The sequence below is a fragment of the Melanostigma gelatinosum genome (genome assembly GCF_949748355.1).
Source record: "Melanostigma gelatinosum genome assembly, chromosome: 17".
In the NCBI taxonomy this organism is placed as follows: domain Eukaryota; kingdom Metazoa; phylum Chordata; class Actinopteri; order Perciformes; family Zoarcidae; genus Melanostigma; species Melanostigma gelatinosum.
The window spans coordinates 4609984-4636207 of NC_136650.1; the positions used below are offsets into that span (position 1 = coordinate 4609984).

The 26224-nt window shown below is 47.8% G+C and overlaps 1 protein-coding gene across 1 annotated transcript in view; it reads right to left on the minus strand.

Moving 5' to 3' along the window:
• Positions 1-26224, minus strand: part of macf1a (microtubule actin crosslinking factor 1a) — a gene marked incomplete at its 5' end in the record, with an annotated part of 117677 nt that overhangs the window by 54833 nt on the left and 36620 nt on the right. Inside the window, 28 exons of the mRNA XM_079288262.1 lie at positions 8668-8850; positions 8966-9283; positions 10719-10925; positions 11016-11204; positions 11313-11911; positions 12225-12501; positions 12597-12824; positions 13317-13516; positions 14747-14876; positions 16116-16354; positions 16946-17008; positions 17904-18015; positions 18159-18315; positions 19642-19808; positions 19958-20275; positions 20384-20583; positions 20698-20821; positions 21052-21225; positions 21321-21512; positions 22378-22545; positions 22715-22888; positions 22979-23158; positions 23261-23494; positions 23644-23793; positions 24759-25046; positions 25161-25334; positions 25509-25724; positions 25947-26102. Of these exons, the coding sequence (XP_079144388.1) occupies positions 8668-8850; positions 8966-9283; positions 10719-10925; positions 11016-11204; positions 11313-11911; positions 12225-12501; positions 12597-12824; positions 13317-13516; positions 14747-14876; positions 16116-16354; positions 16946-17008; positions 17904-18015; positions 18159-18315; positions 19642-19808; positions 19958-20275; positions 20384-20583; positions 20698-20821; positions 21052-21225; positions 21321-21512; positions 22378-22545; positions 22715-22888; positions 22979-23158; positions 23261-23494; positions 23644-23793; positions 24759-25046; positions 25161-25334; positions 25509-25724; positions 25947-26102 (5817 nt within the window). The remainder of the gene's footprint in view (positions 1-8667; positions 8851-8965; positions 9284-10718; positions 10926-11015; positions 11205-11312; positions 11912-12224; positions 12502-12596; positions 12825-13316; positions 13517-14746; positions 14877-16115; positions 16355-16945; positions 17009-17903; positions 18016-18158; positions 18316-19641; positions 19809-19957; positions 20276-20383; positions 20584-20697; positions 20822-21051; positions 21226-21320; positions 21513-22377; positions 22546-22714; positions 22889-22978; positions 23159-23260; positions 23495-23643; positions 23794-24758; positions 25047-25160; positions 25335-25508; positions 25725-25946; positions 26103-26224) is intronic.

Consider the following 26224-nt stretch of genomic DNA (forward strand, 5'->3'; position numbering starts at 1 on the left):
CTCCTCCTCCTCTTCCTCCTGTTTGTTTAAAGCAGTGTGGCAGAGCTCGGCTGATCTTTCTTTATATCTCGCTCTCTCCTTTGCCTCAAAGCACACTTCTGATACTCCCAAGCGGAGCGCTCTTTTTCCCAACTGTTGCACAGAGCAGCCCCGTGGCCTGCATGTCAAATATGCTAAATACCCCACTCTCTTTTTAACCACCCGCCCTCCCTCCAACCTCCCACTCCCTCTCTGTCAGTTGCACTGCAGCTGTCATTGCCGCGTCCAAGGCAAACGTCTTCATAGAAACAAAAGGGGGTTGTCACTGGTTTGCTTGCTCTACACACACACGCACACACGCACACACAGGCCGAGCTCAGAAACTCTCGCGTGACCCACGGCTAACCGACAATCCCACACACACAGACCACAGCAAGGTTTAAATCCAAGCATTCGCAGATGTGGGCCACATTCCGGGGGAGAGATGGAAGAACAGAAAGCAGGGAACGAGTAAAGGAACTGATAAACACATTAGGCTCATTTCATTTGCCCTTTACCCTCCCCGTTCTCCCTCTGCCTCGCCCAGTGACCCCCCGTGACCCGTTTAAGATTCAACTTGATTAGTCAATTCCTCTGCAGATCTGCTTCTCCTCTTATTAGTTCCTCGGTCGTCACGGCTGGTTTAAGAGTCACAAAATGGACGGAGAGAGGAGGGAGGGAGGGTGTTGAAAGAGGAGTGAGGGGACAAGAGGATTAGGGGTTTAATTTCCCCCTGGGGGAGGTGGGGGGGGGGGGGTCAGACTGTGGTGCATAACTTTACTGCTAAGGTGGTGCGTGGCACTTCGGATCACAGCGTCCGCTAAATGGCCACGCGAAACGCCGTTGTGGTTTTGCCGAAGTTGAAGGCTCTCACCGCCTTTGTCTGCGTCTGGAGGCTCGAAAAACCACTTAGTGCGGCTAAGTGACACAAACACAGGTGGAGTGCATGGAGTGCCTATTATTGACTTTTCCGGGTGGTTTATTTGCTCTTGGGGGAACACCTGTCGACGGGAAAATATACTTTTCTCCGTCTCTCTCCATTTTCTCACCGCTTCCCAAGCCACACTAAATCCACAATCCATCTCTTCAAAACAGTCATTTAATGTCATTCTCTTCCTCAAAGCCTTGTGTTTTTCCCTTCTCTCGCTCTCTCTCCACCCGGCCCACTCTCCGCCTGCCTCTGTGGTAACCTGGCAGCAGGAAAAAAAAGTAGCTGCCATCTCGCTCTCTCTGCTTTTTTACTCTCCTAAATCCACCCTCCTCCTTTCCAACTCTCAGGGGTAGTTTTATATTAACTAGCAGAGCGTTTCACCTGCCTCCGTGTGTGTGTGTGTGTGTGTGTGTGTGTGTGTGTGTGTGTGTGTGTGTGTGTGTGAAAGAATTTATTGTTCCTGAGGCAGAGACAGACACAAAGACCTAGACCCAGCGCACACACAAAGACACACATCTGAGCAAGCGCAGCGTGCATCTCCCGATGACTTCAATAAACACGCCTGTCAATCAACTACCGGTACACACACCACTGCGGGTCATAATGGTGAGTTTTGCAGATTTTGTGGCTGATTTGCACCGAGTCAGTGCAGGGGGAGACTACTTGTGTGCTTTTCAATAAAAAAAAGAAAAGAAAAGAAAAAAAGGCATTCATTTCGGCAAATAAAAAACGTCACACTTCCTGCAGTCTAGCTTTGTGTGTGTGTGTGTGTGTGTGTGTGTGTGTGTTCATTCGGCCGTCTATGTTACGGATAGAGGTTTAAAGTCCTTGTGCGATTAATGCAGGAAGGACTTTCCACATTATTAACACTTTGGAGGTCAATTCGCCATGGTGGTTCACACCATTTGGGGAGTTTTAGTGGTAAAAATAGGCCTCTTTCTCTCGCTGACCTCTCTCCCACACACACACAAACGCACAGACAAACACACACGCACGCACACAAAAACTCCCCTTCCATTTGTCTTTGAGGCTCCTCCACCTCCCACACATCCACCTGCTTCTCCTCCTCACTGGGAAGCTTGCACCACCTCTGGAGCCCGATGCAGCTCCAAAGGTCTCCGTCAGTATAAACTCAGCATTCATTATTCATTATGTATCATACTGTGTGTCGCTATAAATCAGCAGACAGGTCAACCATGACGTGAAAAGTGCAAAGTGCAATCAGTAGTGCAGACCTCCGCCAGGTGCGTCTCCCTCTCCTCCCAAACAAAGAAGCCTTGAATCTCCCAGCTAGCTTACAGTCAAAGACACCAGAAAGGGGGATTTATTCATCTCATATCGTCCCACACTTAGTGGATCATAACATATCAGGTAATGAGACAGACCGGCCTGCTGCAGTTTGTTTTTGGCCTAACCGATCCCCAGAAATGCGACTGGAGCAGTTGTTGATCACTGGTGGCCCCTACCGACAGGTTAAGAGGAGTGGGGAGTCACCAGGCCATGACGGTATAAAAAGAGTGAATGAATTATTATTTTCTTTTCGAAAAATGTGAATCACCACAACCACGCGAGCGTACAGTCATACACAAGCACAAAAGAATATCTGCTGATGGGTGCTGTGGTATGTGAGACTGGCTGCGGACAGACGGACACACATGCACAGACGACAAGACACATTATCTCCCCACAGGCTGCGCCGAGCAGAGACAAAAACCACTTCACCACCGTAACCGTTGAGCTCAACTCTGTGTTGAGGAAAACATGAACTGTATGTAGTATTTGTTTACCGCATGTTTATTATTAGATGTTTGTTACTTGGTATGATGTCGCTTGTGTGATATAAAAGGTTGAGTTGTTTATTCCAAAGTATATTTTCTAGATAATAAATGTGTTTAAATATACATGCACAATATATTCGTCTCAGTCTCTCCGTTTTTCTGTCACTAATATGATATTTATGAGTATTTTTTAGTAGCTTACATTTATACAACTCCCTGATATGTATTGGAAATAATATCAGGTATCAGATACAAAATGAACAAAAATGAAATAGTCTTATTTTAAAACTACGACATACATAAATGTGTTCAGAAAGAGAATCTTGGTTTTTCCTTTTCACCTACGACATTATTTTGTTCAAGGTTAAACGATGCATTTATTTGGCTTCGTATTCTGAAAATAGAATGGTTGTATAAAAATCACATTGGATGTGTCTTATTAATATTTGTCACCTCCGGAGAGTATAAAGGACTTCACTGAACTGAGAGAAGCAAAGGGGGAAAAGAAGGAGAGGCCGAGGCATGCCTCTCTAATTCACAACAGCTGAAACAATACAGAACCTGTGAGTGGAAAGGCTAAGATGTCTCACACACACACACACACACACACACACACACACACACACACACACACACACACACACACACACTTTCTCGATCAGTCACCGACACAGACAGAAAGGTGTGTGTGTCAGTAGGTTGCAGGAAAGTTCGGTTGGACAAATCCGTTTATATGATTAGAGAAATGATGTTAGAGTGATCCCATCGGCCCCTTAGAGGCACTAAATGAACACACGCAGACAGAAATACAGCAAGGGTCATGGCACTTAGATGCACACGGAGACACACACACACACACATAGACAGAAAGAGAACAGAACGACAGAAATTAGTCCAGGACATATCCAAAGAGCCAGTAAACAGCGCTGCCGGTCCAGATGCCGTATGACTAGGATTAGCAGGGGAGTCATGGGAGGGTGACTGGGTTCTGACACACTGAACTCTCCTGACTGCCGCTGACTTAGGGAAGCCAACATGGCTGCTAACAGATCGACCTGGACCCCATTCGGTACGGTCTGAATGAACGGTGTAAAAAAAACTGAACTTGCGCAGACCGTTTTTACTTTAGTTTCACACGTGTCCTAGTGGTCAGTTTCATCATGTGGTTCGGAGAAAGTTCAAACACATATCTACATATTCAGTACGACAAGTGGAGAGCAGATTCCCGTGAAGCAGCAGGCCCATAAAACCACAGCAGCTGGAATATTGACGGGTTTTCATCTCAGATGAAACGTTTTCATTTAAACTCTGGAGCATTAACATACCAGATGACCCGTCTCTAATGATTCATGATTTCCAGACCTGAGCAGAAATATGGCTGAGGGTCTCGGACTCAACACAATGTGGGCTACATTACATGAGTTTGTATCAAAAAATGATTCGATGAGCAACAGCATTTCTAGACAAGCTACACCATCAAAATGTCTATTTCTGTCTTCCTAACTGCTAATTATTACGATTTAAATGCGTAAGCAGCTCTATAGGTGAGAATTAGGACACGGCACAGCGTGGCCCCAGAGACGACCAGTGCGCTGCTCGACTCCCATCATTAAATAACTGCTGACACAGTCGGTGCGGGGAAGGACAGTGAGTCACGGGCTCACAGAGGAGGCAAGACTACGGGATGGTGAGGTGGAGACTATCGGAGGATAACACGATAGAAGAGGAGGAGGTGAAAGGTGTGAGAGAGGTGGGGGGGGGGGGGGGGGTGAAGACAGCGGGAGGCGGGCGGTCGTGATTTAAGACAGGGATTTTCACAAACGTGTGTGCACGAAGACACACTCGGGCCTGTTCTGCTGTCACCCAGACTAACCAGCCCTTCACAGGAATGTCCATCTGCAGCTTCGGGTTTAGAGCCTCATAGCCCCCCTCTGCTACAACACTAGCACGCGTGTGTGTGTGCATGTATGTGTGTTCTCATCCCACGCCGAGACTATGTCAGCTGCTTAGGGATGGAGGGAGCCAGGGGCATGCAGGGGGATGTTGATGCCACACCTTAATGTGTGTGTGTGTGTGTGTATTTGTGTGTGAGGGTGGGGTGAGGAGACAGCTGAGATTCTAGATTGCACCCCAAAAAAGACTGGAATCAGAGGCATCCTGTTATGCAGGGTGCACACACACACGCATACCTCTCCACGGCCCGCAGAGCAACCCTAAATAAACAGATTCCACAGTAGCACATATGTATACACATGTACGTGGTAAACAGCAATATTCTGACAGCGAACCAGGCTGCATCGTTTTGATCCGGTTTCTCATAGAAAAACTAAATGCTTTCTTTCAATGTGAGAAGCTAACTTTTTAAAATGTAAAATGTCTGAACACCAGCAGCTGTACAATATCTTTGCTTAACAGGGCCAGTGTGTAGCATTTAGAGAGGATCTATTGGCAGAAATGAAAGGGAGTGACCATATTTGGAATGCGGAAGAGTGACGTCGAGACACCGGATACAGCTCTGGTAGCGGCAGCAACCTGTCAATCACAGTAGCCCCGCCCTAAAGCATCCCCTGCTTTATGGTCTGTGTGACTCTAAATGGACCATAATGTACTAAATGAACATCATGCTGAGGAAGACTTGAAACTCGAGATTGAGACCATTAACTCATGTTTACAATCTTTACTGAGGGAATAAATCAAGAGAGAAGTAGAGTCATTTTCTCATAGACTTCTATACAACCAGAGGAGTCGCCCCCTGATGGTCAGTGGAGAGAATGCAGGTTAAAGACACTTCTGCATCGGCTTCACTCGGCAGAACCGGAGGTTGCCGCCTAGTCGGCCTCCGATGTCTCAGTTGGTTGCAATCTGCTAACCTCGCCGCTAGTTGCTGCCAAATCCGACACGGTGGCCCTTTAAATAAAATAGTTCAACTCAGGAAAAGAAATCAATGAAGAAGTAACCAGCTTTCAACTAGAAGCATTAGAAAGGCTTTCCGGTTGGTACCAAAAACTAATTGAGGTTTTGTACCCAAAAGGTTTGAATTACATATACGTATTGTTTTATGAACTCATGCTTATTTCTGACAGGAATGCTTATAAAGAAGAAGCAGACAGAGGAAGAATTTCACCGTCTCTCTCTCTCTCACGTTGATCCAGTAATTCTCTGAGATCACCGTTGGAAGGTTTAAACAATAATCTGACTACATCACCTCCCACTCCCATGACCCCTTATTCCATGGCTAACCTCCGCCCATACCCCCCCCCCCAACACACACACACACCAAGTCCAGAGCCCCCTCGTCTTTCTAAGGGGATGACATCATCCCTCTGGATTGGGGTCTGGTGGGGGAGGGGGAGGAGAGAGGGTGGCCTGGTCTGTTTTGGAGCCAGACAGACATGTTTAGGTTTGAAAATGAGCCCGAGCTGGATCGGTTACAGCAAAAGAGAGAGAGGGAGGGTAGAAGGTAGAGAGCGGTGGAAACAAAGCAGGACAGGAGGCGGGGCTTCAAAGAGTGGACCAAAGAGATATTCACAGCTTTTTTAGGACAGAGGCACATATGTGCTACGATATGGAGAGAAGATACAAATGATATAGTAACAAAAGGGTGAGATAGAGGACAGAGGCCCTCACCGTCTCCTTTCTTTCCCGTTATTTGCTAATCTTTCTCTGAGCATCCTGCTCTCCATGACGACCTGCCGTCATTCTCTCCGTTTGACTCGTATTTTTCTGTCTCATTCTCAACAATATGCCCCCTTCCCTGTGTTGTCCTCCTATAAATATCCCTCTAACCCCCCAGGTAGAGAGACAGACCATTTCTCCATGCTCTATATACTCCGCAGACAGCAGCTATTGAACATTCTACCCCCCCACAGTCTGCCCGCTCCTCTGTGAGCTCGTCTTCACAGCGTTAATGGAGGAAAATGTTAATCAGTGCAAAGATAATATGATTAACACCTCCATATCGTATTCTGTCTGGGCTCAGTAATGCCTTCTTTTATTTGTAACTTTTAATCATGCATGAAAATAAAAACAAACCGAAAGGATGGAGTGAATAGTTCGAGCTTTGAAGCTTCATTCGTAATGCAAACATTTCCAATTCAAGTCAAAGTTTATCGAACAAAATATTGTAATAATATTATCCTCATTAGTTGGCATTTAGGCTTTCAAAATACATTTTTCACGGTGGTCAAAAAAAACAGTTTGCTCCCCAACGAGTTATAGAATTACTGAAGAAAGTTGATCTACTGTAGTTATTTATTTTCTGCAGGCCAAGCCAACAGTTGTATTCCCTTTTATCTCTCTCTATCCGTTCAGGTTCCTCTAGTTTTCTCATATCTCTCTCTCTCTCTCTCTCTCTCTCTCTCTCTCATTAAGGCACCGGGGGGGGGGGGACCAGAAACAGATGACTGCATTGATGAAGAAGAACCAAGCAGAGGGGTTAGTAGGTCAAGAAAGAGATGGAAAGGCAATGAAGAGGTTTCCCTCAATATCCAAATAATCAAATTAAGACAAGAGGAAAAAAAAAGGAGTAGAGCTGAGGATGAAGAGAACCGGGAGAAATAATGATCCCACGGAATGGAAAGCAGCACGACCTTTGATCCACCCACACATCTCAACACAGTGGAGCCGATAACTGTCCACAGGACGAACAGAATCCTGCTACACTTTTCAAAGGCGTGTAAACTATTAGCTGTCCTATCAAATGACTCATCGATCGCTTGAAAGGAAAGAACAGGTCCTTCTGGTGTGCGTGGGGATTGCTTTTCTAAAGTGGACAGGATGTTACATCATGCCTCTTTAATGACAGTAGTCAAGACTGAAAGAGAGGTCTGTGCCCGTAAAGACAGCAATGAAATACAATGGAGGTGCCAGCAAAGCGCATTCCTGAGGTGGGCTACGATGCACGTCTACATGGGGAAACAAACTACATCCGTTTACATCTTCATGCTTAAATATCACAAGACGGAATTTATGTGAAGCATAACAATACATGCAATTATATTCAGACGAGTCCATAAACATGGCCTTTCTAGCACTGATGTGTTTATGTCCACTTTGCTGCTTTAAAAAGAGGACAACTCTATGTCCTGTATGAAAATACATTTTTGGTCCTCAAACTTTATATATATACTTTATAATAATCATCAAATAGAAACGAGCATCTCAACTGTCCTATCGAGGAAAGAAAAGCTTCATGATCCAGCAGCGTGATCAGGCATTTCATGTGTGTGACTGATCACGATCACTGACTCCTGACACACCACGAGTCCTTCGCACACACACACACACACACACACACACACACACACACACACACACACACACACACACACACACACACACACACACACACACACACACACACACACACACACACACACACACACACACACACACACACACACACACACACACACACACACACACACACACACACACACACAGTCTCTAGAGGTATGAGCAAGAGAAGAGGATGGTACAGACACATCACAAATGTTGAATGTAACTATTCAGGACGCGCGCACAGAGAACACGTGTTACACAGAGAGTTTTCTGTTCATCTGAGCAAGAAACATTCAGTGGCATGATGGGAAAGGAGGAGAATGTGCAGACAAGCATGTACAACCTTTTCACCCCCTGAATACAGTTAGAGACTCTCATGTCACACAATGAAGCGGATATTATGGCTGCATCAGCCAATGAGAGCACACGTGTACTCGTACACACTACTCACATGTGTGCTGCAGAACATACCACAGGAAAACCAATCCAAGCGGAATCATTCGGAAAGAGGGACTTCAGATTTCAATCTGATTCTCTGACCATCAACGAACGCACAGTGATATCTTCCTCTACGGGACATACTGCCGCTTCACACACTCATATCCACATACACCACATTCACACCCGTGTAAATAACCAGCAAGAAGAAGTCCACCCTACCTTAAACTCCTGCAGCTGCTGTTTGATCATCTCCACCTCTGTGCCGACCATGCCCTGAGAGTTCAGCCCGTCTTCAGCCCTTCCTAGCAGGCCTTGCAGCTCGCCCACCAGCCTGTAGAACTCCCGGACCCTCTCAGCCGCCTCCTCGATCTGGTCCAACCTGACCTGACCGCGCTCGCTCAGCTGGAGAACAAAGTACAGAAATAAAGGACCTCGTAACGAGATGAAACTGATTTAACTTTTACGTCACATAAATGAGGCCACCGCCATCATCATCGTCGTCTTCCTCCACCCTCACCTTGCCCGCCTGGCGGCTCAGAGCCTCCGACTCCCTCCTGAGAGCCAGGAGGTCGGGGGAGGAGCCTTCCCGCCGCAGCATGGTGGTGCAGTCTGACGTGTGACCGTCCAGCTCCGCCCTGAGGTCGGCCAGACGGGACAGGAAGCCCTTCAGGGCATCGGCCTGAGAGGCCAGGGAGTCCGCGTCACGTCCGACGGGGCTGAGGGAGTCCAGCTCGTCATCGAGGTCGGCGATGCGCGAGAACACGTCGCGTACGTGGGACTGAACCTCGCCGACGCCCTGCAGCCGGGACTCCAGGGAGGAGCAGCACTGCTCGATCTGACAGAGGAAAGAGAGCGAGAGAGGTGGAGGGAAAAACCAAGTTAAATGTGTGCATCAAAGAAATTCACAAAATGAAACGTCTGCTTTCCAGCTGTAAGGCGTAGAATCATTTTTATTCAAGGTTTCCGAATCGGAAAGAAAAAACAGAAGAAAACAAAGGTATCAAATCTGAAATCAGGACTGAGCAGGTCCACTTTTCACTGTGTTTGGAGTGAAGTCGCAATATGTCACACGTCAAGTCACGGTTGTCGAGTGGCCAAAGAAAGCAGCCATTTAGAATGAAAGGAGGACAGCGGTGCTGTTTTTGTGACACACAAAAGGTCGAATCAAACACAGAGGAGCCTGTGTGAACGGAGCAAATCACCGGAACAGAGTGACGTGTGACCAATCAGAAGATGCTGCAACACAACGGCAAGTTGAAAAAGATGGTCTAATGTGCAAGAAAGAGACAGTAGGAGCAGAGGAGGGCGATCTGCATCATCTCTGCAGCAACGACATCCGATCAATATTTTTTAAAAAGAAACAGAAACATCTCAGTGAATGAGTCGGCCAGTGGTTTTTATAGACCGTGAAAGTGAGAGTACCTGATGGTTGTAACCTTAAATGGAACATCTGGGAGCTGCTGGGTTGCAGAAAATAGATGCGACGCTGTGGGTGCTGAGTTCACAAAGCTCTGGTTTACATTTCAAACTGTGATAAAGTGTTGAACGTCCACAATGACCATATATGACGACTGCAACTCAAATGGCCGAAACTCTTCTGTCAGCAGTTGTTCTGCGTTCCCTCAGCTCCAGGACACTTGTCTGCTGAGCCCCCGAAGAACATGTGACCTAACAGCCTTGAGCATTTACTAGAATCTTTTTTTTGTTTTGTTTTAAAGTGTCCAATACCCATACCCATCCTACCAAACTATTTAGTATGCCAGGAAAAATAGTGTGTGTGTCAAATGCAGAATGCAAAATAAAAACTGAGATGTCCTTCTGCATCCGGTGCATTTTGCAGTATGCAAGCCGGCATGCTTTTCTGACTATTCTGACCCACAATCCTTTGCACAGGGGAGGACGTGTCACATCGACAGTGCCGCCTAGAGTGCGCAGACATTTGACAGCCTGATGACAGCTCATCGACAGAGGCTGCTGGACGTAGAGAGATGCAGGGATGACGTATTGCTTTTAAGTCAACCCTCCACCAAAAGCCAATGGGATTTTTTCTGTTTAATTATTGCAGAAAATAAGTGATACTTCAGCAAGATCATCTTTTTTAAGACACTTAAAAGCTTCAAGATTGGTGAGAGGGGTGTTTTACATTGGAGAGCAAAACGTTAGAATCTCTTCAGCTTGTGTTCACCACAGACCTTATTGTAGGCATCAGTACGCACTTTGGAAGGACCGCTGCAGTACTTTCCAATAGTAAATAGAAAAATGCTCCTCACCTTGTCAGTTACGCCATCATACTCTCTCTCTGTGTCTCTGGCCTGCTCCTGAAGCCTCTGTGCCCCCTCGGTGCTGCCTCCCAGCGTCTGGGGCGCGTCCTGTACCAGCCCCTGGGCCAGGTCTCTGAGGTAGACCACCTGAGGCTGCAGGGACCTCAGACTCTCCTGCTGACTTCTCAGCCGCTCCAGGCTCTTAGCACTGCATGCCTGAAGGGGAGAAAGGTAAACATCAATTGCCATCGACTTCTTTTTTAGAAAGTAGAATAAAAGTGACACGAGGACAATGTTTTACAGCACCTGTGGTCCCAGAGCCTCCTGGACTTCAATCTGGTGCTTGGCGGCCTCCAGCCTCCTCTCTGCAGCCTGCCGGCCCTCTTCAAACTCCTTCAGGCGGCCCGCTAGCTCCTCCAGCTGGGAGGTGCGGGTGTGGAGCCTCTCGCCCAGTCGGTCCACTCTGCGGTTCAGCTGGGCCTTCTCATCTCGTACCTGCAGAAAGCCAGTTGGGTCCTTAAAAAATATATACATATAATTCCACAAGCATGAAAATAATATAAAAAATATTTACTGAGAGTAGAAAGTCTGAAAACTGCATACCTCCTCCTCCCCGATGCAGCATTGTTCCAGCAGCTGATCTGCTGCAGTATTGAAGGTCTGGAGAAGAGGTTGTCGTCTTTCGAGGTCCAGTGCCAGACCCCGGGCCTTCTGCAAGGCTTCGTACAGGGCCGCACAGTCCAGCGATGGCTGGATCTCCCCGTCTTTCTGGTCGCACTCCGCTAACCACGGTAAGAGCTCGGCCTTGAGCTGCTGGTAGGCTTCCGCTTTGTTCAGCGTGGTCTTCAACCTGCTCTCTCGCTCCGAGATCTCCTGGTTCAGCCCCTCCCAGTCCTGCTTCAGGGCGGCAAGGCGGGACTGCAGGGCGGACCGCTCGTCTCCGCCCGCGGGGAGGGTGGCGAGCAGCGACGCCCCCTCGGCTTGAATCAGCTCGTAGGAACCTCGCTGGCTGGCGACCGCGCGCTGGAGGTCGTCCGTCTGCGCGAGCAGGGAGCGGACGGCCTCCGGCTGACAGGGCAGAGAGTCGCTTGGGGACTCTCTGGGATCGGCCCGCTTGTCGAGCCAGGAGCGCAACTCCTCAAACATCTGCTGGAACTGCTGGGTGGACGACAGGGCGGCCTGGAGCTGAGACAGGCCGTCGGCTAGAAGAGAGAGAAAAGCATGAAGGATTACAAACGTAAACACTGAAAAACTAGTTCAAACAAATAGGATTTAAGGACTTTTTGTAATATTTATCTGAGCGGACTTGCTCGTTGTGTACTTGTAATCCAAACAATATCCCATTACAGGGATTACATTTGAAACGGAATATTCTTCGACTACATCAAACCGTAATTCATCAAGGTGAACCATCATCTCTCTGGAGAAAACACTATCGGCATATAAACCAAGCACAAATATACCAGAGCCCTCATTTTGCACACTTACTATATCAACCACATAAAGTCCACAAACCTGCGCGCTCCTCCAAGTTCTTCAGCGGCCCGCTGACACTCTCCAGTCTTTTACTCAGCTCTTCCTTCAGGTATGGTTCGGCCACGATGGTGCTCAGCTCGCTGCAGAGCCGCTCGGCCTCGGCCAGCTCGGTGCGCCGTCTCTCCAGCTCCGAGCGGATCTCTCCGGTTTCCTGTAGGCGGCGTTTCAGCGCCTCGGGTTGGGCGCTGAGCGAGGCCTGACCGTCCAGCCTCTCAGCCAGAGCAGAAACGCTGGAGGAGAGCTCTCGGAGCAAGGCCTGAGCCAGAGGAGGAAGAGGAGGAGGGTTAGACGATGACACCGTCATGGTTTAACGCGACGACATACAACCAATCTAGACTACAGTAGACTCACCTGGTACTGCCCGCTGGTTCCTTGGGCCTGGTCGATGCGGTTCGATCTCTGGGTCAGTCGGTTCGTGAGGTCCTCCCACTGCTCGGTGATAGAGCCCAGCTCGGACCGCACCTCCGCCAGGTCCTTGGGGTCCTGAGCAGAGTAGTCAGTCTGAGAGAGGATCCCCTCGGCGGACTGGGTCAGCTGCTCAAACTGTGGCCGCCTGGTCTCGAACTCTCGCAGCATGAACTTGAAGAAAGAGGATTATTCGGTTAATCAGGAACTTAAATATCGGGTTTCATTAAAAAACATAGAACTGCATTGACAGACTAATGCTGCGTTCACACCAAACACAGAGTGAAATATCCAATCGCGTCGTTACATTGACTCTGTATGTAAAACATTTTGCGATGCATTTGGTGCGAGCACAGCGTAATGGAACATCTTAAATATTATAATGTGATTTGGAATTGACATTGTACCATGCAAGTCTTAAATATGCAAAGCCTTAAAATACGTTGTTATCCTCATAGTCAGCTTGCCTCCATGACTTAAGTGCATATAAGTGTCAAAATAAGAGACATACGATCTAATAAATGAATGGAAAGTGTAGATATTTGTATTTACAGTGCAAGAAACTATTAATACATAGCAGCTGTTTTCATTATTCTGTGGTTTTCTTTTCATGTATTTCTCCTCATGATGGATTTTCTGCAGCGTCTACCGTCTCCGCTCCCATACCTGTGCTTGTTGCTTCTGCGTGTTGAGCATGTTGGGGTCGATGCTCAGCGGCCCCAGCACGCTCATCATCAGCTCCTTCTCCCTCAGCCACGGGCCCAGCTGGGCCGCCGCCGAGGCAAAGCTGCCCAGCCTGTCGGCACACGTCTCCAGCTCCGTCTGCCTCTGGGCCGCGGTCCGATTGGCCGTCTGCCAGCGGGAGTCTGGAGGAATATGACCAATAGATGTGAGTGGGGGGGAATGCAAAATGTTGATGAATGCGTGTATCTGTTTTTGGAAGCAGGTCGTCATGAAGCGTATTCATTGTTACAAGTTAACGTCTCCTTTCCTTCCTTTGCTTTTGAACTTGTCCAACATTAAAAGGTGCAATGTGTCCGACCGTCCCGTCTCGTAATACCACTTGTACCAAAGGAGGCGACAGTGAGCCGCTGTAGCGTCCAGTCTGTCCTCGGTCCATCATGAGAGGACGAAGAAGTAGAGCTGCCCGGAGGGCTCGTCGGTCACATCGAGGGTCAAGGGTGCGTGTACGTTTTGATAGCTTGTTTGTTGAACTATCAAAGCGTACACAGACTGTACTGCCCGGGTCAGGAAACACAATATATACCGACGCCACACGTGAAGATTACACGATAGCAGTATTATTTTTACCAGCTCTCAGGGTGTCAACAGTTGAATTGTGTATTCTTGCCCTGCTGTTAGTTCGTAGATGGCTATATTTATATATAAATGAAGTCTGTAAAATTAGATTTGATGGACTCAGCAGTAGAGGTGAAATGCTGCCACGTATTTGTTTGGAGCATGCGGCCAAGTATTACACAATGCACCTTTAAAGTCCTATTACAGCACAGTGGAAAAAAACTAACAAAACAATCTTTGTCCTTTGTCCCTCCTCCTACTCCTCCTCCTGTCTCTCCAACTCATGTTCTGAGCATCCTTCAGTGTGTGTGTGTGTGTGTGTGTGTGTGTGTGTGTGTGTGTGTGTGTGTGTGTGTGTGCGCGCTCGCATTCAGTAAACGTGGCTCTGAAAAGGCATGATGAAATATGAAGGCCCCCTTCTTGGATTTCATATTAAATATTTCTATCTTGGTTACCTCATAGGAGGCCCTAGTAAAACTATCAAGTATGCGAGTGAACAAATAGCTCTGACAGGAACACTTCCCACTCTCTCCCTGGATAATATTGATCTCAGCTCCTCGCCATCTCTTAGAAAGAACGATTACAAATGCTGAGGCACAGTGCCACTTTGTTTTTAACGGTTTTCAGCAACACGCCACAGTAACAGCGCCTACTCTTGTTTCCTTTGTTTCTCAGTTTTTGCCTTTTGGAACCTGCATGATCTGAGACAGAGCTGTAATCTATCTAGTATCTTGAAAATGGCTGTCTCATCATCTTGTCATATGTCCTCATGTATTTGTGTCATCTGCAGCACCTACCAATCTCTTGCAGCTGCTGTCTCCATGTTTCTGACTCAGGAGAATCAGGATTGTCAGCAATCAGCTTCCTCAGCGTGCTCTTCAGCTCCTCCACCTTCCCAGAGTGCTCGGTCAGCTCTGAAAGCAGGACCTTAAGGAGAAAGAGCATGACATACACTGAAAAGAACTTAAATATACCTCAACAAGAGGCACACAAAACAAAATGTAGCCGCGAGCTGTTTTCAGGCTTCACAAAGCTGAGCGAAGTCACGTCAACTGGTTTCATTCTGTCTAAAGGAGTGAGACCAATCACACACTGGTTTCATCATTACAGTGTATGCAGCCGTTCATTAATTACACTCTCAAAGTCCCGCCAGTCATATTTCTTGGAAAGCATTTTGGGGATACGTTTAGACAGCTTAATTAAAAACATTCACCAAGTTTGGTGATGTTTAAAAAAAACTGTGACTGATTTATGGCCAAATAAGCACCAGGTACATGCACATGTGTTGGCGCCTCCTATTGAGCAATTTCAAAATAGTTTTACACACATGGTCCAACATTGTCAGGAAACATATCCTGTAAGTTTCCTGGCGATTGGACCAAAAATTTCCAATTTAGTCAGATTTGTGCTATGCCCCGCCCATTTCCGGCCTTTAGTAGCGCTCCCTAGTGGCCCATTTGAAGGAAACGACCAGGGTATGTTTCAGGTGCTTATTGAAACATATCCTGCCAGTCTTGTGATGATTGGACCAACGCTTGTGGAGTTTGATCTATGAATGTGTTGAGCCACGCCCTTTTGAATTTCATTGGTCAGTGTCTTCAAATGACAATGAGATATCAACAAACTTTACACAACCTGTAATGAGCTTGGTCCAATCATGATCTGAGGGAAATTTGGGAGTATTCAGACTCTCGGTTAGGAGGAAATGTCCAAAATATGTTCTTCAGTCATTTCAAAAGGTCAAAGAGGCTTTTCTGTGGAGCACACTGACCTGGAAATTCCTACCAAATTTTAAGTCGGTCGGACTTGTGTGAGGGGCGTGGCCTTTCCAAAAATCGAATTTTTGGGTGTTAATTACAGCGCCACCATGTGGCCAATTAGAGTCATATTTCCTGGGAAGGACCTGCACATAATTTCCAGTTATTCGGCAGAGTTTCATGTTTCTAGCTCGTTCTAGCTCACTGGAATTTGAGCCACGGCACACAGTCGAGGTTTGAGCCCTATTGGTTCATGAAAACGTGAGCGTTGTGATCTGTGAATTTAGATATCAGCAGATATGCTTGTGTCAATGCCGGTACTATAAAACTGAAAACAGGTGGAAAGGTGACCAGTGCTCATGTAGGAAGGGTCATAAAACAGGCCCTGGAGATGGACCCGGTCCTCTACCTTGTTTTCCTGGGCCTGGGCGCGTACCGCCTCAGGCTTGGAGGGGGAGGCGGTCTGTCCCTGCTTCAGGCTGTGCTCTCTGTCCGTCAGCCAGCTCTTGAGCTCGTCGGTGCCCTGACTGGCCTTCTGCCTCAGCTCCAGCGAGGTCTTCTGGCGACCGAGGCGCTCCTTCAGCTCCCCGCCCAGCGTCTCATATCGACCGTTCACATCGGACACGGCTACCTGCAGCTCCGTCAGGTCTGAGGGCACAGGAAGAGGGCGGAGAGAAGCTGCTGGGTGATGACCGAATAGGGAGAGAGATTAGCAGGCGGGGCGGATTCAGAAAATAAAATCTAGGTAAGTAAAGCAAGTTAAGTAAAGTCAACAGAAATATAAACCAGTAAGGTTAGGCAGCCCAGATAAAGGAAGTCTGGCAGATCCTGATGTTAAAATATGTTTTTTTAAATTCAACAAATTTGCCACTGACGGATGTTTTGCACGGACATACAGTTGACAGAGACGCGACAGTATAGGACACTGGAAACAGTGGAACACTGCAGTAATCTCTCAAAGTGACCAGAAACCATCAACACCAATATAGCTGGAGAATTATTCAATCAGGTTTATGTTAGAGACTCGTTTTCAGGAGGCAATAAATAAATAAGTAGAGAGAGAGAGAGAGAGCGAGAGAGAGAGAGCGAGCGAGAGAGAGCGAGAGAGAGAGCGAGAGAGAGAGCGAGAGAGAGAGAGAGAGAGAGTGAGAGAGAGAGAGAGAGAGAGAGAGAGAGAGAGAGCGAGAGAGAGCGAGCGCGAGAGCGAGAGAGCGAGAGAGAGAGAGAGAGAGAGCTCACCTTTACAGGTGTGAATGCCATTGACACTGCTGGGACCTGATGAGCCATTGATGTGAGGAGCACCTGGGAGAGAGACACACACCTGACTGAGACAGTGGCACCACAACATACACTCGCACAAGCAATGGTCAGACACAAAACAGGGCCAGTGACGTGTTCAGAAATTCGGACACAATACAAGTTCTGTACGACCTCCACAGCTGCAACGTTGTGATGGGGTCAGTGTAGGTAAAACATAAAATAAAAAATAAATTACAAAGCCAGGGGACAGGGAATAATGTCGAGATTAAAGTCATACATTTACTAGAAACAAGTGGCACATTTAAGAGAAATGAAACAAAAAACTAAGAAAAAAAAAAAGAATATTCGCCATCTGAATTTCATTGCACATAAAATAATGTTTTTATGGTCAGGATAATCTGGAAGGATAATCTCTCTCACATGCCGTCGTACAACAGCACCAGTGAGCACAAATGCTTCAGAGCTCAGCAGGAGAACTGAGGACGTCGCCAAAAAACCCAGTGGAAACAGATGACAAGCGAGGAAAAGACATGGAGGATGGATACCCATCGACTTTACACGACAGACATTTTATGAATATATCAAAAATTGCCACCGATGCAATGGATTCCTTTCTGATCCAATCCTGATAATCAAAAAGTGCATTTTCTGTTTATTGTAAAATTGGACTTTTAACTAATGATATTTCCTTCTGCCTTCCACAAGAAAACCTGTGAATTAGTGTTCATGAGATTTAGTAATTATAGATTTATGCTGCCCACGTGTTCATCCTCAGTTTTTAATTTTCTATGTTGCACGCGGGTCAAATCATTTCATAACCTCTTGGTGATTCTTTCCACCGGCCTACATCATCTTTGAATCTCAAATCACTTCCAAAATGCTCTCATGAGGAAAATAAGTGGATTAAAGTGAGGGCGGGTTTGGCTGCGTCTCTCACCCGCTTTGGTCTGAGGAGCGGTGACGTCGATGATGAGGGTCTCCAGCTCTGAGCCCGTCTTGTTCAGCTCCTGAACCCGTGATCCCTGAGACTCCCAGTCATTCAACAAGTCCTGGAGGCAAAATGCATTTTGCTGAGTCGTGGTGCTTTGAGAGCACATTATAGTAAGTGAATTCCAACCGCGTGTTCCCTAAATGTTTCCCTTTTCTTCACGTTAAAAAGCGGCAGGTGCAAAACTTTTGTTTCAAGACCCACCGTGAGCTGCTGGACTCTCCTCTGCAGGCCCTCTGTGTTGAGGTTGGCCTCTTTGGACGGCAGCTGGTCCTGCCCCGTCTGAAGCCACCTGGACAGGGAGCCAGACAGTCCGCGGAACTGGAGCAGCTGCTGCTCACAGGCCTGGATCGCAGCGAACCTGCGAGGGGACAGAGGAAGAGGATGGTGTGAAGAAGAGTCGGAGAAGGAAGGACGCGGCGAGAGAGCGGTTGAGGAGGAGGTGCATGAAGGGGGGACATCGATGGACAATTCAGCTTAAGTCACATCGTTATGTTTTCAACTCAAATGAAAGCAATCGTTTGGTCTCTCTCACTCATGAGAATACACAAAGCCCTATGAGCAGGGGTAATTAAAGGTCCACTCTGGCCAGCGTTAGCGCGGCCTTGACCTCCTGCTTTGTATGTGATCTGTCTCGAGCCCCGGCTGGAAAAGTGCTGACTGCCCGTAGACAAAACAGCTCGGAGGAGTCCGCCGTCTGGCTTTGAGGTGTATCATTATCATGCTGCTATTTTCTCCCCCCTCAGGAGTGGAGGCTGGGAGACATCTGAGAGGGCCGTTTATAGGACGGACAATGAGCCGCGTCCAGTCTGCTTATATTAGCACCCTCCGGCCTGCTCGTCAGCTCACACACACATACAGTAGACACACACACACACTGTACAGCAACCAACAGCTGTGGAACATCAGTCAACACACTAAATAATCCCGACAACATGTACAGTGTGTTCTGTGAGTGTAACACGGTCACTAAGATAACACGCTACGGACACCCAGAACATATTCAAATATGTCCATAAAACTACTCACATTTATGAGATGACTGGCTCACTAAACTCAAGTGTAATCAAATAAATCTGCACCAGACTGATGCTGTTTATAAATTCCCCCCCCCTTCTGACGGGCCTCAAGTGAGGCTGCTCATGGATACCACGTCAGACGAGGTCGGCATAGCAACTGGTGCTCCGGGAAGGCTACACATTTAGAAGAAAAGAAATGTTGGAATATGCCAGCGGCTCGGTCTGTTCTGCAGGCCGATCATATCCAATCACAACTTAGTATTCTGTCTCATAAGGTTATCTGGTTTGTTGTCAGTCAAACTGGAAGTGACCCATGTCATGTTTCCACAACTATCCAGCTAAATGATCGATATCCTAACGGCTTAGTATTTGGTGCCCCCTTGTGTCTGTTATGGTACACTGCCCAATTTATGAGAAAGGGATTAAAAAGGTTGACTGATTTTGTTCTTAAGATAATCATTCCTATTACTCCCATTGTTATATGTAACCTTAATTATTAATAATAACATATAATAATATTTCCTACTGAGGCAAAGCAGCACATTGATTTGCGTCCATGTTTTGGTGTTAACCAAAAAAGGACAAAACGGCACGAAAATAGTTAAGACAGTTAAGGCGGCATGAATAAAGAAAAAGCCACTTCTCTCATGTTCAGTCAACATGTTTACCTTGTGCTGACATTGGCTTCCAGCTGGGTGAACTCATCAGACACTCCTTTAACGTTGTCCAATAAGGTTCGAGTGTTGTTGAAGGCTTTCGATTGGCTGAGCTCGGTGCCGAGGTTGCAGAAGGACTTCAGCTGGCCGGATTCCTGCTCCAGCTCGGACCTGACCTCCTGAGAAAAAGGACCAAAGTGTTGACAGTGTCACTGATCCACTGATGCCCAGAGAGGCTTTAAGAGGTCTCAGAACCTTGAAATCATTCAACTCAAGTGGGACCGTACAGTAGATGACCTATAGAAAACAATTTGACGCCCCTGCTGACCTCAATGGTCTGCCTGTAGTCGTCCACGCTGCGGTCCGGCTGGCCCGCCGGGCTCAGAGCCTTCAGTCGGCTCTGGGTGAAGGCCCGGAGGTCGATCCCCAGCCGCTCGTAGCCCTCCAGCCTGGGCAACAGCCCTTTGAGCTCAGCCTCCCTCTCGGCCTGGCTAGCCTGTGCTGCGGCGTAGCGCTGAGTCAGATCATCGAGAGCGCCCTGGAGGCCGGAGGCCGTGGAGGCGTCAGAGCTCTGGACCAGTTTGGAAACGGACTCTCGCGTGGTCTCCACGCTGCCCTGCCTGGACAGCAGCTCCTGGCGAAGTTTCTGGGGAAAGACGAGGAGACTTAGAACGGAAACTCCAGCAAATATTGTGATTCCTAGATGTGACGCGTCAACAGCAACCTGCAGCGTTTCCTCTGGGTTTACTCCTACCTGGTTCTGTGTCATGGCGTCTTGAACGGCCTGTGCGGTGGGTTCGACTGGTCCGGGATTCAGAACCAGTTTCTCCAGCCAGCTCAGCAGACCCTTGAGGCCCTCCTGGACGCTGACGGACTGGGCCACGGCCGTCTGCAGCTGCTCGGCCCGTTCTGACACGGATGCAGAGAGGGAGCCAAACCTCTTCTCTAAACCATCTGAAAAGAAGGAGGGGGGCAAAATAAAACCTTTTTTAAAATCACTCCATCCATCTTAACTCCCATTCAGGAGCAGCTGTCAGGGGATAAGACGGATTGGGTGAGTTATATTACCTGCAGCACAGAGGATGTCAACAGCTTTCAGGGAAGGAGACTCGTCCGTGCTGACCAGCTCTCTTCCTGCTCTCTTCACCTTCTCCAGCTGCACCGAACGCTCGGCCAGCTCGTCCTGCAGCAGCTGAGGACAGGTTACACACTCCAGAGTCAAACAAAAGGACAAGGTTCCCACATTTCCACTCTGGTGTTAAACCCCCTTTTCCAGACATTCATTTTCTTAATCATTTCCCTTTTTTTTTTTGTCAGAACTTAACATGAGGTATTGGCCGGAATAAGATTGTTCCACACAAGTCGTGCTCCCTTTCTTCCCTCACCCTGTGTTTATGATCATGTTTGTGATCTGTACTTCACCTGTACTTGTCGTAGTGTGTCCTGCAGGTTCTGGGGGTCCGTCTCCCCGCTGGGCTTGGCTATGCTTTGGTTCTGTTCTTGAGCACTCAGCCAAGAGTGGACGGAGACGACCTCATCCTGGTACTGCTGGTACCGCTCCAACAGGCCGGACAAACGGCTGCCCAACTCTGTCGACTGCACGCACCGACAGAGAGTTTCAGTGTGTGTGTATGTGTGTGTGTAAATTCAAGACAAAAATGCAAGAACTATGAAATTCTAGTATCTCTCACCTTGGTGTGCAGGCTTGTGTATCTGTGGTTGGCATCCTGCAGCTTGTCAGTTACCAGCTGCTTGGTGCTGTCCAGGGCCGGGTCTGAACCGCCTACTTGCTCCAGAGCTCCTTGGACAGAGTCCACAACCTTCTGACCCGAGATGGAAACAAAGCGCAGGTCCGCCTTGTGGCAAATCACATCCTCAGCCAGCTGGAAACACAGATACGTTTACAGGTCAGTTGGGGACAAATTCAGACGTGTGCAGTTACAAAGATAATTACAAAGACACGAGAGTTAATGGAAAGTATTAACTTTCCAGAATGGCAGAGAAAAGATATAAAACATAGCAATGTGATCTCAAGGGACTTTTAAAAAAAGGACAATTATCCCAAACTGCTTGAGTGGAGTTTCTCAGTGGCTCCCAGACGAGAGCGTGTGATAGTGAAAGTGTAAATCAGCGCATGTCAGCGGGTACGGATGGATGGATGCAAACCGAGCATGGGAAGTCAGTTTGTTGACATATTCAGCACCGTTGCCGTAGTTTGCGCTGTTAGCACCATTAGCTTTGAGCCGACCGGCTCAGATGTCAGATGTTAAGAACCATTTGGAGGCAATGGATAATCTTCCGAACCTGCACATTGCACCTTTAAAACAGCCGTTTTTAAATATTTTGTATAGCTGCTGAGCGTTTACGTGTGTCCAAGGTTTATTTTGGACACATTTTAAACTGGTCTGTTTTGTGGTCTGGAGAATGTTTTTTCTCAACACTGGGCAGAGTTCACACTGTTCCTACTTTCTCTGGAGAGGGACGGACAGGTTACGGTTCAAACCAGATTTGTTTTTCCTGGGTGGCAACATTGACATGTCTCTTTATATCTTGCTGATCTCAAAATATGGTCTGACATGACTGAACTGCTCCCTCTTGTGGACAATCTGCAGCCTGTTAAATGGGAACGACAAACACACACACTCATGTTTGTGATTGAGTTTGTAGAATGTAAATATTAAAAAAAGGGGAATGAATAACATCACACAATGAATAGAAAAACGTCCGTTATGTTATTGACAAGTGTACCTTTCTGTGCTGCTCCAGTCTGCCCTTCAGTCCTTGTGCGTCGGTTTCTCCTTCCGCCAGGGAATGTAGTTCCTGTTCATTTTGTTCCAGCCAGGCACCTAAACTTCCATGTTCTTGGAGGAACTTTGTCAGCTCATCCTTCAGAGCCTCAGACTTCCTCAGACGGTCCTGGAAGAAATTGTCACAACAGTTGGAGTCAGGTAGCTGAAACCCAGAGACTGTCACTGGCATCCAATTTGCAATGACATAAAAGGTCCATATATCACACATCAGCACATAAGGCAGGCCAGGGGGCCTTGCTGCAGACTTAACACACATCTGTATTCATTTAGAGTACCTGGCAGCTCTGCAGCCGGTCCTGGTGCTGGGCCTGCAGCTGGTCCAGGGCGGCCCGGAGACTCTGCTTCTCTTCAGGAGGCACAGCGGAGTCGGGCCGGTCCAGAAGGGAGCGGGTCGACTGTGCGATCTGAAGCAGCTGGGCCTGTTGAGACTGGAGCTGCTGAAGCTCCGCCTGGGAGAGAGATCGAAGGGTCAGGAACTTTGTAACGTTGTTAGCTTCTAAAGTCAGAAATCTGCTGCGCGTGGAGCGGAGGTTCCAAACCTGCAGCGCCTCTGTGTGTGACATCACAGCGCCCTCTGGCTGTGAGAACGGCGCATCGGCGAAATCTTGGGCCACTCCGGATCCAACTGATCTCCCGCCTGGTTGGTTGAGGGAGGACAACTCGTTCAGCAGAGAGTCTATCTGGCCCTGAGTCTCCTGGAGATCCTCCACAGCCTTCGCCTGGAGGGAAGGGGAGAAAAAAGGGGAGGGTGAGTACAAAACAAGCTACATGCAAACAATAACACACATCTTTTTATAGTCTATAACCACTCCTCTACTCACCCTTTGTGTGTTCTGCTGTACAGTGGTGTTGATGGCCATGTCCAGCTCCGACAGCGACGTGTTTGCTGAGTCTTTAAGGGCGCTGTACTGCTCCTTCATTCTCGTTAGCGCACCCTGGAGGCTCTCCCGCTCCTCTGGGCTCAGATTCTCCCTCCGGTCTGCCAGGAGCTCCTCCACGGAGCGGATGGCCTCGGCGATGCCCTCCTCTTTGGTCTGGAGGTCCTTCTGTGCTTCCTGGTTATCGAGGCAAAATGTATTTGTTCAAAATAGTAAACTAAGAGGGCAAATGTAGTGAGTTAAAATGCTATTATTAGATTATAAGTGAGCTGAATGGACATATAACCATGCAAACCTTTGTCCTTTAGATTCTAGAAGTTTCGTACCTTCAGTCTTTTCTGCTTCTCCTGCAAGGCGTTCACGTCACATGACTCCGCTCCACCTTTCTGACTGGCCAGTAGGCTGGCAGCTCCAGCCAACCACATGGTGAGGCCTTCCAGTTTCTGAGAGCATTCGGCTTTCTGCTGTTGAACCACCTGAGGGGAGTGAGCGAGTAGCGAGGGGAGTGAGCGAGTAGCGAGGGGGGGGGGGGGGGGGGGGGGGGGGAGGATAGACCCAAAAAGAGAGAACATGTGAGGAAAATGGATGCTGACATGCATCCATCACCAGCACTTAAACCGGATCATGTTGCAGGAACAGACTCTTTAAGTTGTTGATCTAAACCACCAGTTTTTACAAATTCAATGTAATTATTGTGTAGTGCACACTTTGCCAAGCTTTGAGCACTTTGTGTCCAGAGTTCACGCTCACACACATACGCAGACATACAAACACACAAAGTATCTTCACATCAACATGTTGGTCAAGCGACAACAGACGACACAAATCAAACAAATACACGTTTATTTGCCGTTTTTCCTCTTTCCCCTCCGCATTCCGGTGAGACAAGAGGAAAAACAGTTAAGCGCCGTAGCCAGCGAGGCCTTTTCTGCTATCAGATCTCTAGCCTTTGTTACCGCCGTGACACAAGCGATTTCCTTCAGTGGCAATCTGGAACAGCAAGGCAAACAGGTTAATACAACACACGTTATAGACATGCAGAGTAGCAAACACACTTGCATTAAAAGCCTGTGTGGTAGCATTGAGGGTGGTGATACTGTCCATGTCATGTGGCAAAGCTTTGGCAACAAGAGCAGCACTGGGTTGCTTTCCGGCAGCTATAGAATGTTGAGAATGGGTTTGAGGTGATGTATGATGGCAGTGCAAGTTAAATAGAGGTGGAGGTTAGCTCACTTATGTCAGACTTTTACAGTTTCTACTGTGAAATGATTTTATAGAACGCGAGTACTATGATCTTGTGTAAGAAAGCATGGCGATAGTTTACAGCATGACAAATGAAGCTGTGAAATATAGTCCAGTCAAGCTAACCGCATTTAAAATGTATTAGTGAGAAACAGCGGCACTTTTCAAACCATTCCCACTCAATGGTCTTTTTCCAAACCTCTCTCTCCCTTGCACTCCGCCTTTCTTTGTCCTTCTCCTCTTCTTTCACTCTCTCCCTGCGCTGCCGCTCCTCCTCCCTCGCTCTCTGGGCGGAGAGGCCGTCGGCCCAGGCCTGGGCTTGGCCTGATGCCAGGTGGAATGCCCTCTGGAGCTGCTGGAGCTGCCCCAGGAGCCGCCGGCTCTGCTCGGGGGCCAGGTCCTGGGCCCGCTCCGAGATGAACACCTGGATGTCAAAGGCCGCGTTGTTGACCTCACCGGAGCGAGCCGTCAGAGCGGACTGGAGCTCCTGAAAGGGAAGTAAGGAAAGGGGTAGATACGTTATTCCTCCATAGCTCTAAGGTTTGTGCAAAGAGACAAACAGAGTCTCAGATTGTTACCACATGATCCACGGACAACTTGCCTTGCAGAGATTCAGCTGCTGTGTGAGCTGATCACGATTGTCATCTTTCTCTGACTTCTCCATTTTTTCCATCCCCGCCATTCCTCCGTTCATCTGAGCCTCTGTCTCCTGCAACCAAGAGAGCAGACTCTCCACTTGTCCTCCCAGTGACTTCTGCTCAGCTGTTACCGCCTCCTGAGAGAAACGCAAGAGTGATTCAATTCAAAAATCGACAAAGAGGAAACAAGGACTTGTTCTGAACCCAAACAGGGTAATTGATCAAAAAAAATCGAATAAGAATTATGGTTCCAAGTCACCTCTATGACAAATGATCACCTAGTACACAAGTTATCTTCCTGCTCCTTTTACCTGATATGAGTCTCTATGGTCTCGTAGACTTTGCAGAATGCCCTCAGAAAGTGCTCTGGCAGCCTCGTACCCTCGAGCCAAGCTCCGCCCGTCCTTCTCCAAGGCCAAGAGGAGCTGCGGAGGAACGTCTTTGGGTTGGGGCGTCAACAGCTCCTGAGCGGCCTCCACTTCCTCGGTGACCGGTGGCTCCAAGTCACGCAATTCGAGGTCCAGAGTCTGAGAGACGGATTAAGAAAAGGAAACAAGGTTTTCTTGATGCGCTTTGTTTTTTGAGACTAATCCACGAATCAGCTTTTTTTATTTGTCTCACTCTCGGAACCAAATGCACGACGGAAACTGCAAAATAATTCAAGTGTCAACAAACGTACATTCACGTTGGCTGGCGTCACATTAAAATAACAGCATATCTCTACCAGGTAAATTTGCCTATTCTGTCACCTCAGTCTGTCTGATGATGTCATCCAATGCGATGAGGCTGCTGCCGACAGACTGCTGTTGCTGCTGTTTGAGTCGGACCTCAACGTGTCTGACCATGGAGAGCAGGGCTACAATTCGCTGGTCATGCTCCAAGCACTCCTGACGCATCAATGCTGACTTTGGGAAAAGAAAAAAAGAATATGATAAAACATAATAACATGTATGTATAACTGTAGGCAGCATCGAGTTTCTTCTTAAGAAATGTCGATATATCCTTCACAAATGATCTGCGACTTCTT